The sequence below is a fragment of the Manacus vitellinus genome, unplaced genomic scaffold (genome assembly GCF_001715985.3).
Source record: "Manacus vitellinus isolate BGI_N305 unplaced genomic scaffold, ASM171598v3 scaffold_15_pilon, whole genome shotgun sequence".
NCBI lineage: Eukaryota > Metazoa > Chordata > Aves > Passeriformes > Pipridae > Manacus > Manacus vitellinus.
Window position 1 is genome coordinate 10,894,919 of NW_021939122.1, and position 12,042 is coordinate 10,906,960.

General features: G+C 41.4%; 1 protein-coding gene across 2 annotated transcripts in view; it reads left to right on the forward strand.

Annotated features, from left to right (window-relative positions):
- Positions 1–157: 157 nt before the first annotated feature.
- ARMH3 (armadillo like helical domain containing 3) overlaps positions 158–12,042 on the forward strand; it is a 126,520-nt gene continuing 114,635 nt past the window's right edge. The window contains exons 1-7 of one of the 2 annotated variants that reach the window (XM_018069237.1): positions 158–331; positions 6,599–6,710; positions 7,179–7,235; positions 7,366–7,512; positions 9,341–9,448; positions 10,565–10,657; positions 11,520–11,594. In XM_018069237.1, the coding sequence (XP_017924726.1) occupies positions 6,609–6,710; positions 7,179–7,235; positions 7,366–7,512; positions 9,341–9,448; positions 10,565–10,657; positions 11,520–11,594 (582 nt within the window). In that variant the 5' untranslated portion in view covers positions 158–331; positions 6,599–6,608. Of the gene's footprint in view, positions 332–2,055; positions 2,557–6,598; positions 6,711–7,178; positions 7,236–7,365; positions 7,513–9,340; positions 9,449–10,564; positions 10,658–11,519; positions 11,595–12,042 lie in introns of those variants that run through there. The other variant, XM_018069238.2, reaches the window with a different exon arrangement.

Genomic DNA, 12,042 nt, shown 5'->3' on the forward strand with positions numbered 1-12,042 from the left:
GGAGCTGCCTGCGGGCCGCGCTGTCCCCCGGCTGCGGGGGACTTGGGGCTCAGGATAACTCTTTCTAGGAAAACAATAAGCGTTCGCTGATCATTCCAGTTATCCGGCTTGCCTCACGGTCCTACAAGCACTTGCATGGGCAGAGCAAAAGGAAGTGGTAAACAGTGGCAAAGCAGTGGGAGCTTGCAATGTTTACTCTGCTGAAGGCAGAGGTACTTGCTACATGAGCAAGCTGCGGTCAAACCCTGTTGCATATATCACTGTAGGAAAGTTTGCTCTTTAGCAGAGACCGTAATCTGAATATATGATGAGAGCCAATTAGGGTGAGCAGGTGGGTGGAATATGCAAAGCAGTGAGGTAATTTGGATCATTGCAGCGATGTGCGGTGATTGCAGTTCACCAGCTGTTTGAGCTCTATCAGGAAGTGTGACAAAAATGTTTAAGAGGAATTTCGAGTGGGGAAAAGGACATCAGTTTGGTTTTCCAGTAATAATAGCTGTTCCTCTGTGTCGTTTGGGGTACTTTTTGCCGTGTGCAAAGGGAGGCTGTGGGTAGGGTAGTATATACAGTGTAAAAATGTTTAACAGTTATTGGCAGGCATGCACAAAAGCAACAGCGAGGCTTTAATGAGCTACTAGGCTAAGCATTCATCTGCTCACCCCCCTCTGCTAACACACCAGGCAGCCATCCCTCAGGAGGGGAAGGGTCAGCCTCTGCTGCTCAGAGTTGCTGAGTTGCTATATTCTGGCTTCCTAGTGTGTTTTTTTTGTTGTTGTTGTTGTTTGGTTGGCTTTTTTGATTTTTTTTTTTTTAGAACTGACACCTTATTATGTTTGTATTTTAACTTCTGAGTACTTGTGCTGCTAATGGTCCATATCTCAAAGATGTTACCCACTCTTCAGCTCTACCGTTCTTATCTTGGCATGACTTTACTGTGCAGCTTCTTAGAACATAGCAGCTACCTCAGAAGTTGGAGGCAAGGTCATGTAGCTGCACTGTGTTCAGCATGGGCCTTGGATCCACACCACTGGCTGAATCCATGGAAAAAGGGCAGAGGAAGGTTACAGAGAGAGTGTTTTTCTTCAGAAGGAAGGTATCTGAAAAGGCCTGCAAGCAATGTGAGCATTTAGGTGGGAGTGTAAAGGCAGTGTGGAATATTTCAGGCTAAACTATGTGGGATGGATTCTAAAGGGCTCAAAAAGTGAAAACCTGACGAGACTTTCTGACATGGGAAAGCTGGATGTTGTAGCCAGGTATATAGAGAGAAAGAGTGGTGAAATGAGAAAATGAATTAGAAAAAATGGTGTGAATATATGTTGGTGGAAGCATGCGACGCTTATCTGGATGGACTTGACAGGAAGAAGTGTAACTAGTTGGTGGTGTGAAGCTGATGGATTGGGTGTTATTTTAACTGGACAGATAGAAATGAGATGCAATTATGGATGAAATGTTATTCTTTTACATTACTGCTAAAGCAGGTGTAATGATAGGTAGTCTGTTTCTGCATTAGGAAGCTGCTTTTCCTGTTTTTCAAGGGGGCAAAAATAGGTCAGTCGTGGTATAACTTTAGCGTGTACTGTGTAGAAGCACATACATCGCTCTGCTCTAAGTGGGATGGAAGGACTTTCCAGTAAAAATGTATGTGACTGTGCTGGAGGTTGTTGCTTGGTACTGCAGAAAAAGAAGTAGGATCTATGTGGGCTTTTGTCATCAGCACACCCTCAGAATATATTACATGCTGCCTGAAGGCACCTGGGAATTTTGCCACATGGATCCAAGGTTTGTATGCTGTGAGTGTTATTGTTTCCCTTGTTGGTGGGTTGAGCACCTTTCAGTTGTAAAGGAGAGCACAGTCAAAGCAGTTTTCATTGCAGTGAACAATATACAAATGAAGTTGTAAAGAATGGATGCAATACAAAAGCAGTGTGGATGTACTAGCACAAACCGTAACCGCCAACGCAAGAGTTGAAGAATTGGTGGAGAATAAGCTGCAAAACAGCTTATAGCAGAAATTTGGCCATGGTGGTTGCTAAAGCCTTGACGAATTCTAATCCAATGTGTTCTTCTTCTCTCTGTTTTCACTTGTGGTCTTCCAGGCTGCTGCTGGGTGGTCCTGAGGGTTTTAATACAGGAGCTTGAACTGGGTCCAGGCACTCTGTGAATCAGGATTCATGAACTTTTGCGCTGGGTACAGGTCGTCTGTTGCTTCCAGGGATGAACGAGTGCTGGAACCTGTGTTTTAACTGCCTGTTGCTCATGTCTGGTATTTACTCTGCAGATTCATCACGTGGATTAAGTGCAAGCTTTTCCTGGTACTTCAGTGAAGAATTTATTGAGTATATGGCTTATAACACATTGCTTTGAAAGCCGTATGTTAACTTTGAGACAGGGGTTTATCCCAGCCTCTTGCATGATTGAGATATTTTTTGAACAACTTTATACTTGAGTGACGTACCTGCAGAACATCTTGAAAGGCAAAGCATCATCACACTGAGTCCCAAGAGCATACACTCAGGGAGGGAGGAGGCAATTACTAGCCTTGAAATATTTGAAAAAGTGAGTCCAATCTTAGTAGCTCTGGCAAGTCAAGAGATATTGGATTCTAAAAGGACAAGTGTCTCAGTTCTTATTCAGAGTCTTTATAAATATTGATTGAGGTTTGGGGCTTTGACAGTGACAAACTAATACAGATCACATCATTTGCACAGCCTTTTTCAGATAGGATTTGCCAAGTAAGTCAGTGTGTGAAAATACCGTTTTCTGTCATCTGTATTCTTTCTGCCTAGCCAAGAAGTGTTACAATATATTTTTTGAGGAGTCACACTGAAAAAAAACCTTATTCACGTTTTATTGTATGTGGGTGTTGCGTATGTGCAGCTCTAATCTTGAAAACTTATAGGTTTGTTAGCCGAGGCAATTAAATGCAAAGTGCTGTGCCTGATGGGCTGCATGCAAGACTACACAAGTTACAAGTTTTGGATCCTGATGTCATTATGGTGTAGATGTGCGTTAGTGCTATCCTTTCTACGGCATTTTTTGCTATTAGAAGATGGTCTATAGAATGCTAATAAGTCTGTACAGAAGCTGAATGAAAAAAACTGTGGAGCATCCACAGCCTTCAATGTGCATAAGTCTGAGTAAATCTCAGACTCAAAATGTCAACTTCATTTTTCCTGTGGCTACTCTAATGAAAAGCTAACATAGTTGTGTTCATTGGAATGTCATATGTTTGGTTGGAATCTCTGTTACGAGTTCTGGAATGAAACAGAAAAGAGGTGGATGGTTGGATGTGCTCATCCCTTCCTGACTTCATCAGCTGATCTCAGGGTTGATGAGAGATAAAGCAAGAGTCTGCCTGAACTTTTGTCTGCCATGGCTTTTATCTTCCTGCCTTTTGAGCTGCCAAGACTCGTGCTCTGTTGAGTTTTCTTTTAGTTCAGATGAAGCATCTTGTATCTTCTGCTGCACAGCAAAGTACTTGTTGTTCTAAAAATCCCCATGTGTGTGCTTTTCTTGGCCCTGAGGGGTAGTTCTCCTATGTAGTCAGTGAATACAGCAGGATTCACTTAGCAGCATGTGTTAATGGGAATGACCTATTGACAGAATAAATTATGTTTGAACCTAAAATGTGGAAAACGCACTGATGCTTTTAAAATGTGATGTTTAAAGGAAAATTGTTAACTATATTCAGTGTCATAACGTTTTCATAAGCATCGCAGCATCCGGATAATTTGACACCTCTACAACATATTTATAAGTGTTTTCTGCATTTCACTGTTGGTTTCTGCAGCTGCCTGGAAGGTCTCCATTAGCAAAATGCAGTTTTCTGTTTGTCTTTATGACATCTAGAAAATGTAATTGCATAAAGTGAAAAGAAAAAGCCATTTGTATGGCCTGATCATCATAGGTCATGAAACAAGCACAGCCTAATAAAGCATTGGCATGGAAGGCAACTTCTACTTTTCTCTCCTTGCTCCTTCATATGCTCATTTGTAGAATAGCAAATTAAAAGCAAGAACATTATTTAATCCTTGCCTCTAGCATTGTCTTTATATGTGCTCTGTGCAGCTTTGGTTGAGAGAATGTGAATCCCAAGTCCTGTGCTGACAGACGAGAATTTTCACATGATCATGCGATCCCTCTGATGCTCACCCAGCATCAAGCCTTTGTGTCCTGAGGGACTTAGATTTTTCTGTCTTTCTGGAAATGTAGGAGAAGGGTTAAAACACAGCTCTGAAAGTCCAGGGACTAAGCAGAGCATATTGATCCCCTCCCATTCACGTACACATTTCATGTGAGAACGCTGACCTAGAAGCACTGAGAGTTAGTTTATTAGTTTTGACATTGGGATTCGTTAGCTGTAATTCAATTAGAAGCACACTGATGGATGTGTTTGTATGCTGGGGCTGGCAGCTGCTCTAGGTTCAGAAACTTAGAATTCTAGTAGGAAAATTGTTTTGTGCAGTCTTGGGTAGGATTCGTATTGCTAGGCTAAAAGTGACATCGTACTTGATTTGGTTTTTAATAGGTTTCTCTCTGTTTCCAATTATGTTTCTAATTAGAATAATGTCTTATTTCCCATGACAGTTTAAAAATAATGCAAAGTCTGTAAAAGAGAAGCTATCAAGATGATTGAAAAATGTTTTCCTTTTCGTTTGTTGGTTGGAAACCTTTTTCCATCTTAGTTGGATACATAGACCTACCAGGCTACAGGAGTAATTTTGGTGTTTACAGGATGTTATGGTGCAGTAGTTGCTTTCTTCTGTCAATGTGTCTCGGGGCTGTTTCCATTCTCACCCCAGCACACACACCAGCCCATAACCAGCCAGCTGTGCATATTCCCTTTCTAGTGGGAAGACAGAACACCTCTCCACCTTTCTGTGTAAATGTTGACTTTTCAGGTGTGAGGTCTGCTGTTCTGTCTTACCCTTTCCCATCCAGGCAAAGCTCCTTCCCTTCACACCTGAGGTAGTGTCTTTTGCAGCAGCATTGTTTCTCCTAAAAATGTTTTTTCTACCACTTAGATTTATGCCTCAAAGGATGAAGTTTGAATAACTGACTCGGGGAGCCTGAGAGACCTAGTTGAGAACATACTTGTAGCTTAAGTCAAATAAAAGCTGTCTGCAGTGGAAAGAATGTGAATGAGATCTGGAACTGGTATTCAGTAGTTGCTGGAACTTGGTCTTTGAGGGAAAGACAGATCTAAATCCACTGCAGTTGTGGAAGGGGTTCAGGCAGTCTGGGATTGAGGCTACATCCCAAGCTGTCTCCATGGCTGCCAGCTCTGGGGTCTTAGATTCAACAGCAGTGAACTTACCTCGCTATGCATAATTTATCATGGCTGAGTGCAACTGCCACAAGACCCTGCCCATGTTTTTCAGGAGCATGACTGAAGTCAAGCCTCTGTGTGTGGTATGCTGCTGCCATGTGTGTAATTACCTTTGGAGGGATGGGAGAAAGGTTGGGAGCTCAGGGATATGAGAAGGGATGGCATTCCCTTTCTGCTAAGTACCTCTGACATCCTGCAGTGATAGAGGAGGTTAGGACTGTGCCAGAGGTGTGGTGCTTGCAAGGAAAATCTGTGATTGCAGATAAATATATATTTGCAAGGTCAGAGTGGTGCTGTGCTTCGTAACATCAGACACAAGGTTGAGAATACATGGCAAGTCATGTGTTCTGACTCTCAGCCCCTGGAGAGGGTTGTCTGTCGTAGAAGGCTCAGGATCACAGCTATGGGTGTTACTTTGTGTAGCGGCTCATTTTGTAATAATGGTACTTCCTTTTTTCTTTTTTTTTTAATAGTATAATCTGTAAGACACCAATTAATGACAGTAAAACCTCCTTCTGTTTTTAGAAGACCCTTTACTGTAAAATAAATAATGAAATTCATCTGATTTAAAAAAAAAATAAATCCCTGCAAAGCTTCTCCCCAGTGTTCTTCCATTCTCTTCCGAAACCCGAACCACATGGGATGCTTTAGAGGCTGGGATTCCTCTCTGGCTTGATTTGCAGAGCAGCTGCCGCAGATAAGAGATGCCAAGATGCAGAGGTAGGGATGAATAAGGGTGGCAGGAGTGCTTTAGGGAGGCTTTCCTAATGTTGGATGCCACCTCAGAGTGCAAAAGCCGAATTTGAAGTGCTTTGGTAGGAAGCAAATTAAACAGGTAAGAGAAGACTTTTTTAAACAGTTTCAGGAGCTTTTAGTCACCAGATGCCCTTGAGACTTGAACAGCCTCAAAAAGGACTGGGTATCCATTTGATATCAAGTATCACAATTCCTCCAAAGATATTAAAAAATATGTAATTTTTTAGGTGTAAACTGCATTGGTCTGGATCATGAATCAGTTTCTAGCAGAGAAGAATTAAGAAAATTTATCCATAAGGAGCTTATTCTGTTTCTGCCTGTGTCTGGACTTTTGCATATGTCTTTGAAATGGGATATAGGACTAGGTGGGTCCTTTGATCTGATTTCTTATCTGGTATAGTTAAAAGCCCCTACTTGCAGCTTGTCAAAAAGTCTCATGGTTAAGGCAGGCCAGATATGCCTTGAAGAAAAGTTCAAGTTTTCTGAGCCCTTTTTGTCTGTTCTTACCTTCAGGGTATACAGCATGGCCCAAACAGAGAAGAAAGGTGGACTGCTCCGGAAATCTTCAGCCTCCAAGAAGCCATTGAAAGAGAAAGTTGTGTTGATGTATGATGAGATTTTTACGGTAAGGAGTTGAGCATCTCTTCTTTGAAAATGCTGTGTTAAGTTTTCTTGGTTTAGTTTGTGCTGAGGGTTCTTTATGTGAGATTTGTTTCCCAAGGTAAGGCCTGCACACTGTAGGCACACGCTTCAGGCTCTCCTGCTGTCATGCAGAGCTCTGTATTCTGCTCTCTTAATGTCACTTTGTCCTGTTGTTTACCAGAACCATTTGTGATCTGTGGGAAGCCATGGCTTTTCCAGTATTTCTCAAAAAACATCTCAGTAAATAAACAGAGGCATCCCAATTGAGAGCTACTTCCGTTGTTCCTTCTGTTTCTGGGAATCTCTGTAGCCAGAATTCTGCACTGTGAGACTACTTGGTCATCCAGTAGGGTGATGTTGACTCTGAGCTACCCATGATAATGATTTTCTTTAAATTCTGTCTGAATGATTTTTTCTTATTTGCCTTCATGGCTGTTCCTTTTCCTTTCAGACAGAGGACCCCAGTAAATGCAACCCTCGGTTTTGGGAGGAGCTATTTCTCATGAAGGTAACCAAATTTGGGCGTCCTCTGATTTACTGCTGCTGTTCTGCCAGTGGCAGACTGTCAGTGCAAGGACTTGTGTTTCTAAGGTGTCAGTGAGGGTGTAACATGCATGAACTGCTTCTTAACCTGACAGGTCAACCTGGAGTATCTGGAAGGCAAGCTGGAGGCTTTGGATGGGGAAGAGTTAATGAAGATAAAAGATAACATCAACTGCTTGTTTCAGCACTGCATCCAGGCCCTGGGTGAGGAGCACCCAATCAGAGTGGTCAATGCATTACAGGTACTGCTGGGAGACAGGCAATGCTGTCTTTTCCTTCTGATGAGGCAATATATTTGCTGCTCATTTCTTTGCTTCTGAGGAGAAGTGATGTCTACAGAACAGTTGCTACTTACTGCCTGTGGAGGTTACAAACATTCGTAGTCTCTTTACTCTTTGCAGAGCAATAGCTTGTTTCAGAATTCAGGAGGATCTGGTGATAGAGGATGAAGCTTATGGCAGTGAAGAGACAAGGGGGCTTGTGCACACTGCAGGCTGTCAGTTTGACATCTCAAGAGTGCTTACTCTGTGTAACTTTGTTATTCTACTTTCACCTGTTCTCACTCATTTCAGCTGCATTTTTGAATTTCAGTATGGGTCGAAAAATAAATAAACCTCTGGAGAAGTTAGTGTGAAATTTATACAGGAAACTGTCCCAGCTGGACACTTCCTAATTGGAAACTGTGAACAATTGTCACCCAGAATTAACAGCCATTTTCCTGCAGGTTTTTCCTTACCAAAGTTCTGCTGTCCCATGTCTCATATGGGAGACTCCCCTCCTCAGTCTTGATGTTTGATGTTATTAGTTCACAAGCTGATTCTTACAGTCTGATGAATGCATTTGCTTCTCTCAGCTATAGGAGTACAGGATATGAATGTCAGGTTTGAAGAAGTTATCTGTAGACATTGGACGGACAGTGAGCTGGGAAAAGTTGGTTTAAAACAGAATATTTACACCTCTGACATACAATCTTGCATTGTTTAATTATTATTTTCAGAATTAGTTTGAAAGGATGCTGTTAAATATTGTAGTTATAGCTACACAGACAGCTTAGCCCAGCCTTGAATTCCCCAACTTTTATCCAGACTCTTGGAAAAAGTTAGGGCAGGGCTAAGTCTAGAATACTGCTGTGTGTGTGTAAACTGGAGTGAGGCAACATGTCCTGAGCTTGAGTTAGGAGACTTATCCTTTAATCAGACTTTGATGTGGAAAGTGATCCTGAAGCCAAAACTTATTTAAGCAGTCATTTCTTGAGAATGATTTTGGTGACCAAGGGCTTGTTTAGCCCAATATCCTGTCTCTCACAGTAACAAAAAAAAGGATGTCTACCTTATCCTTTTTCTTCTGTATAGTTCCAGATGTGTGCTAATTCCTTCAAGTCTGCTTGTCTCCAGCTTTACATCTTCTGAAACTAATTACTTCTCACAGGTGAATTTAAGCTGGGATCTAAAACTGCAGTGGCTATACTGCTGCTCATTCCCCTCTTTGCAGGCCTGAGAGGTGCCTGATGACAAAAGTCACCACAAACATTTCCCTCTCTTGGGGCAAATTAGTCATGTCCATAAATTTTCCAGGGGGTCTGTTGGAAGCATGGTGTGCTGGTACCTTTGTGTTGCCAGTGATCTCCAAGAACTTGGTATGATGCAGTAATCCAGTGCCTGCAACAAGAAACGTGAAGGAGGGAGTTAGGAAAGCTTAAGCTGCCTAATAGCCTTGGAGACCTTTCTTTTGGTGTGTTGGTTTGCTTTTTTGTTGCTGTTGACAAAGAGACAGTTTACTGGTCAGGCTTGGTTATAGCACTGTGGTAACCAAACAGAAATTTATACTCAAAGAGAAAACCTATGATCAAATGCATTCTTCTCCAATTTTTTTGAGTCTTCAGCATCCAAGATCTTCCTTAGAAGCAATAGAGGTGAAGGAGAGGTCAGACAAAATGTATGGCTTCCAGGCTGCTGGTATTAATTTCAATATCTGGGCTTTGCCAGTGCTAGGAGAGCATCATGCTACAGGTGTTGCTACTGAGTTGGAGCTGTTGCCTTACATCTTACCTTCTGTTTTTTCCCTTTGCAGACTTTGTGTGCATTAATTCGGGGTGTCCATCAGAAGAACAAATCCACTTCTGGCTTTGACATCATCAACATGCTTGTGGGTTTTGACAAGGCAGAGCTATGTATGAAGGTGAGGCCCTGGCAATGTAGAGGAACAGTTTGCACAGCAGCTGTGTTGCAGGGGCAGTGATTTGTAGACACATGTGCCTACCAAGGTGCAGCTTTGGGGGGAGATATTCCAGCCACTTACTAAAACCAGCTGTCCTGAAGTTCTTTACCTGCTGGTGGCACAAAGACACTTGGGCTCCCTCGGTCTGTTAGTAATATAATAGAATAAATATTCTTTTCCTTTAGTTCTACACTGTGCAGTCACACAGAAATTAAGAAATCCTAAAGCCAGAAAAGGCTGCCACAGGCCATTAGTACCTAGTATTGAACCTCATACCTTGTACTTAGTTTTTATCTGAGTCATATCCTGTGTTCTCACATTCCATCAGCACGTGTACTGCTTTAAAATTTGATGCTCTTCACTGTAAAGATGTTGAGTTTGGGAACGGACGAAGTAATCAGTGATGAAGCTGAATCCTTTTTGTCTCTTTCATCTCTCTACAACAGTGGCAATTTTTCTGCTCTGTACAAATTGCATTACATTGCAGAAAATATTAAGTAGTAATTTACCTATCAGAAATACATTTTTCCATTAAGAAAACTGTATTACCTGTAACTTAGTATTTGGAAAACAGTGTTGATGAATATCTGTAAAACAGTTATATAGGATCTATTTTTAATCATAACTTATATATGTACTGTTAATTGGAGGTGTACTGCTTACAAAAAAAGTCTTTATTCCTATAAGTAAAATGGAATATAGAAAAAATAAAGCAGTGATATTACTGTCTTGCAAACAAAAAGGAAAATCATATTTTGTAGAGCTCAGAATTACGTTGTGAATAAAATAATTTGTTCTGTGTATACAAAAATCTTTTGTATCTAGAGAAAACTCTTGGAAAATGATCATGATGTTATGCCTCTAGTCAGTAAAATGTAGTTAACACGAAACAGTGTTGAGAAACAATAGTGTGAATATGGCCTGTGTAGCAGTAATAATGGCTCAATTACTGATTGTGGAATAACATGGCTTTATATTGGTGCTCTTGTATTTGAATCTTTCAAAAAGTTGTTTATAAAAAAATATTTCAAATAATTTAAAATACTGCTTTTAAATAATGCGACTGTTGTTCTTCAGAATCTGATGGAGAGCTTGGACTCACTCCTTTGTGCTGAAGGTTCTGAAAGTCTCAAAAGCTTGTGTCTGAAGCTACTTCTCTGCTTGGTGACTGTAAGTAAATACCGGCTGTATAATAACTTCAGGGATTATATGAGCCACATCTTGAGGGATGGAACTGTCTCAAGACTTGAGCAGAAGGCTGCAGTGTGAAGCTTAAGAAGGGCAAAGAAATTGTGAATGAGAACAAGGGTCAGTCCAGAATATGCATCATGGCTCTAACCACACTGCCAATGCAGACTAGAATCCTGTAAGAGAGGTGCCTGGGGCAAAAGGGGAGAGGCAGGAGAAAGTGTCAATTGGATTCACAGGTGTGGGTTGTTTTAGGGAAAAAGATATGTAAGAAGTCTCAGATAAATGGAAAGAACGGGAGAGGACTTGAGGAAAGACAGAAAGTGTGGAGTAGACAAGAATGGTGAGAATGTGAGGAATGAGGAAGTTGTAGTAAATGGCCACTCATCAGCTCTTGGACATGGTCAAATGTGAACTATTTTGACTGTGATAAGAGATAATTGAGTGTGGAGGAGGTCTTCACTGCCCTCTTCATGAGGGGGAGAGTTCTCAGTGGAACATATGTGACCTGTTTTTCATTTTCTGCCTCCTGTGTAGAATGTGCAAGAGCTGATGGCTGTTGTCATGCAGCTGTGTAAGATACCAATGTGTGGAGGAAAGGGGGAGCTCTTAGAACGTGGGTCGTGCTTCTTGCCAGAGGGAGGGGTGAGAGGCAGGACATATTTCTTTTATTTCATGTCTAGCTCTACTGGTGGTCACACCTTGACTTGCTGACTAAGTGTGAGATTCTGGATAAATGTGTCCATCTGGGAGTAGAACTCTTGTGCTCCCAGTGTGTGCCAGAGGCAGCTGCAGCATCAGTGGAGGCTTCGTGTGGGATTTTAAACCTTTTGTTTGTTCTCAGGTGACGGATAACATTAGTCAGAACACCATCCTGGAGTATGTGATGATTAACAGCATATTTGAAGCTATTTTACAGGTAAGGGTTCTTCCTTCACTGCAGGAACTCTTCTTCCATAGTGAGAGCTTTCAGTGATGTATTTGCTTTTCAGCTTTAAGCAGCACAGCTCACTGGCACTGTTGTTACTTCCATTCATAAGTCAGTCATATATATTTCTTTTAATGCTGTCTCCTCTGTACTCTAGTCTGCTGTTTTTAGTCACTACTGAGTATTTATTTTCACTTGAGACATTTCTGCAGAGATAGAAACCGAACAGATTTCTGGGCTAATTTAGCAGAGAATTTCTGTATCAGAGAAACTTTCTTTCAAAAGGCAGTGGGGATATATCAAGGTTTTTTCTGCTCTTTGATAAAATATAGTTTTTAGAAGTGGAACTGAGCTTGGGGAAATCCAGAAAACTTGCACAAGTAATGTTGGTGATTCAGTGAGATACTGTTCAGTGCTGTTGAGAAATATATTTGCCCTT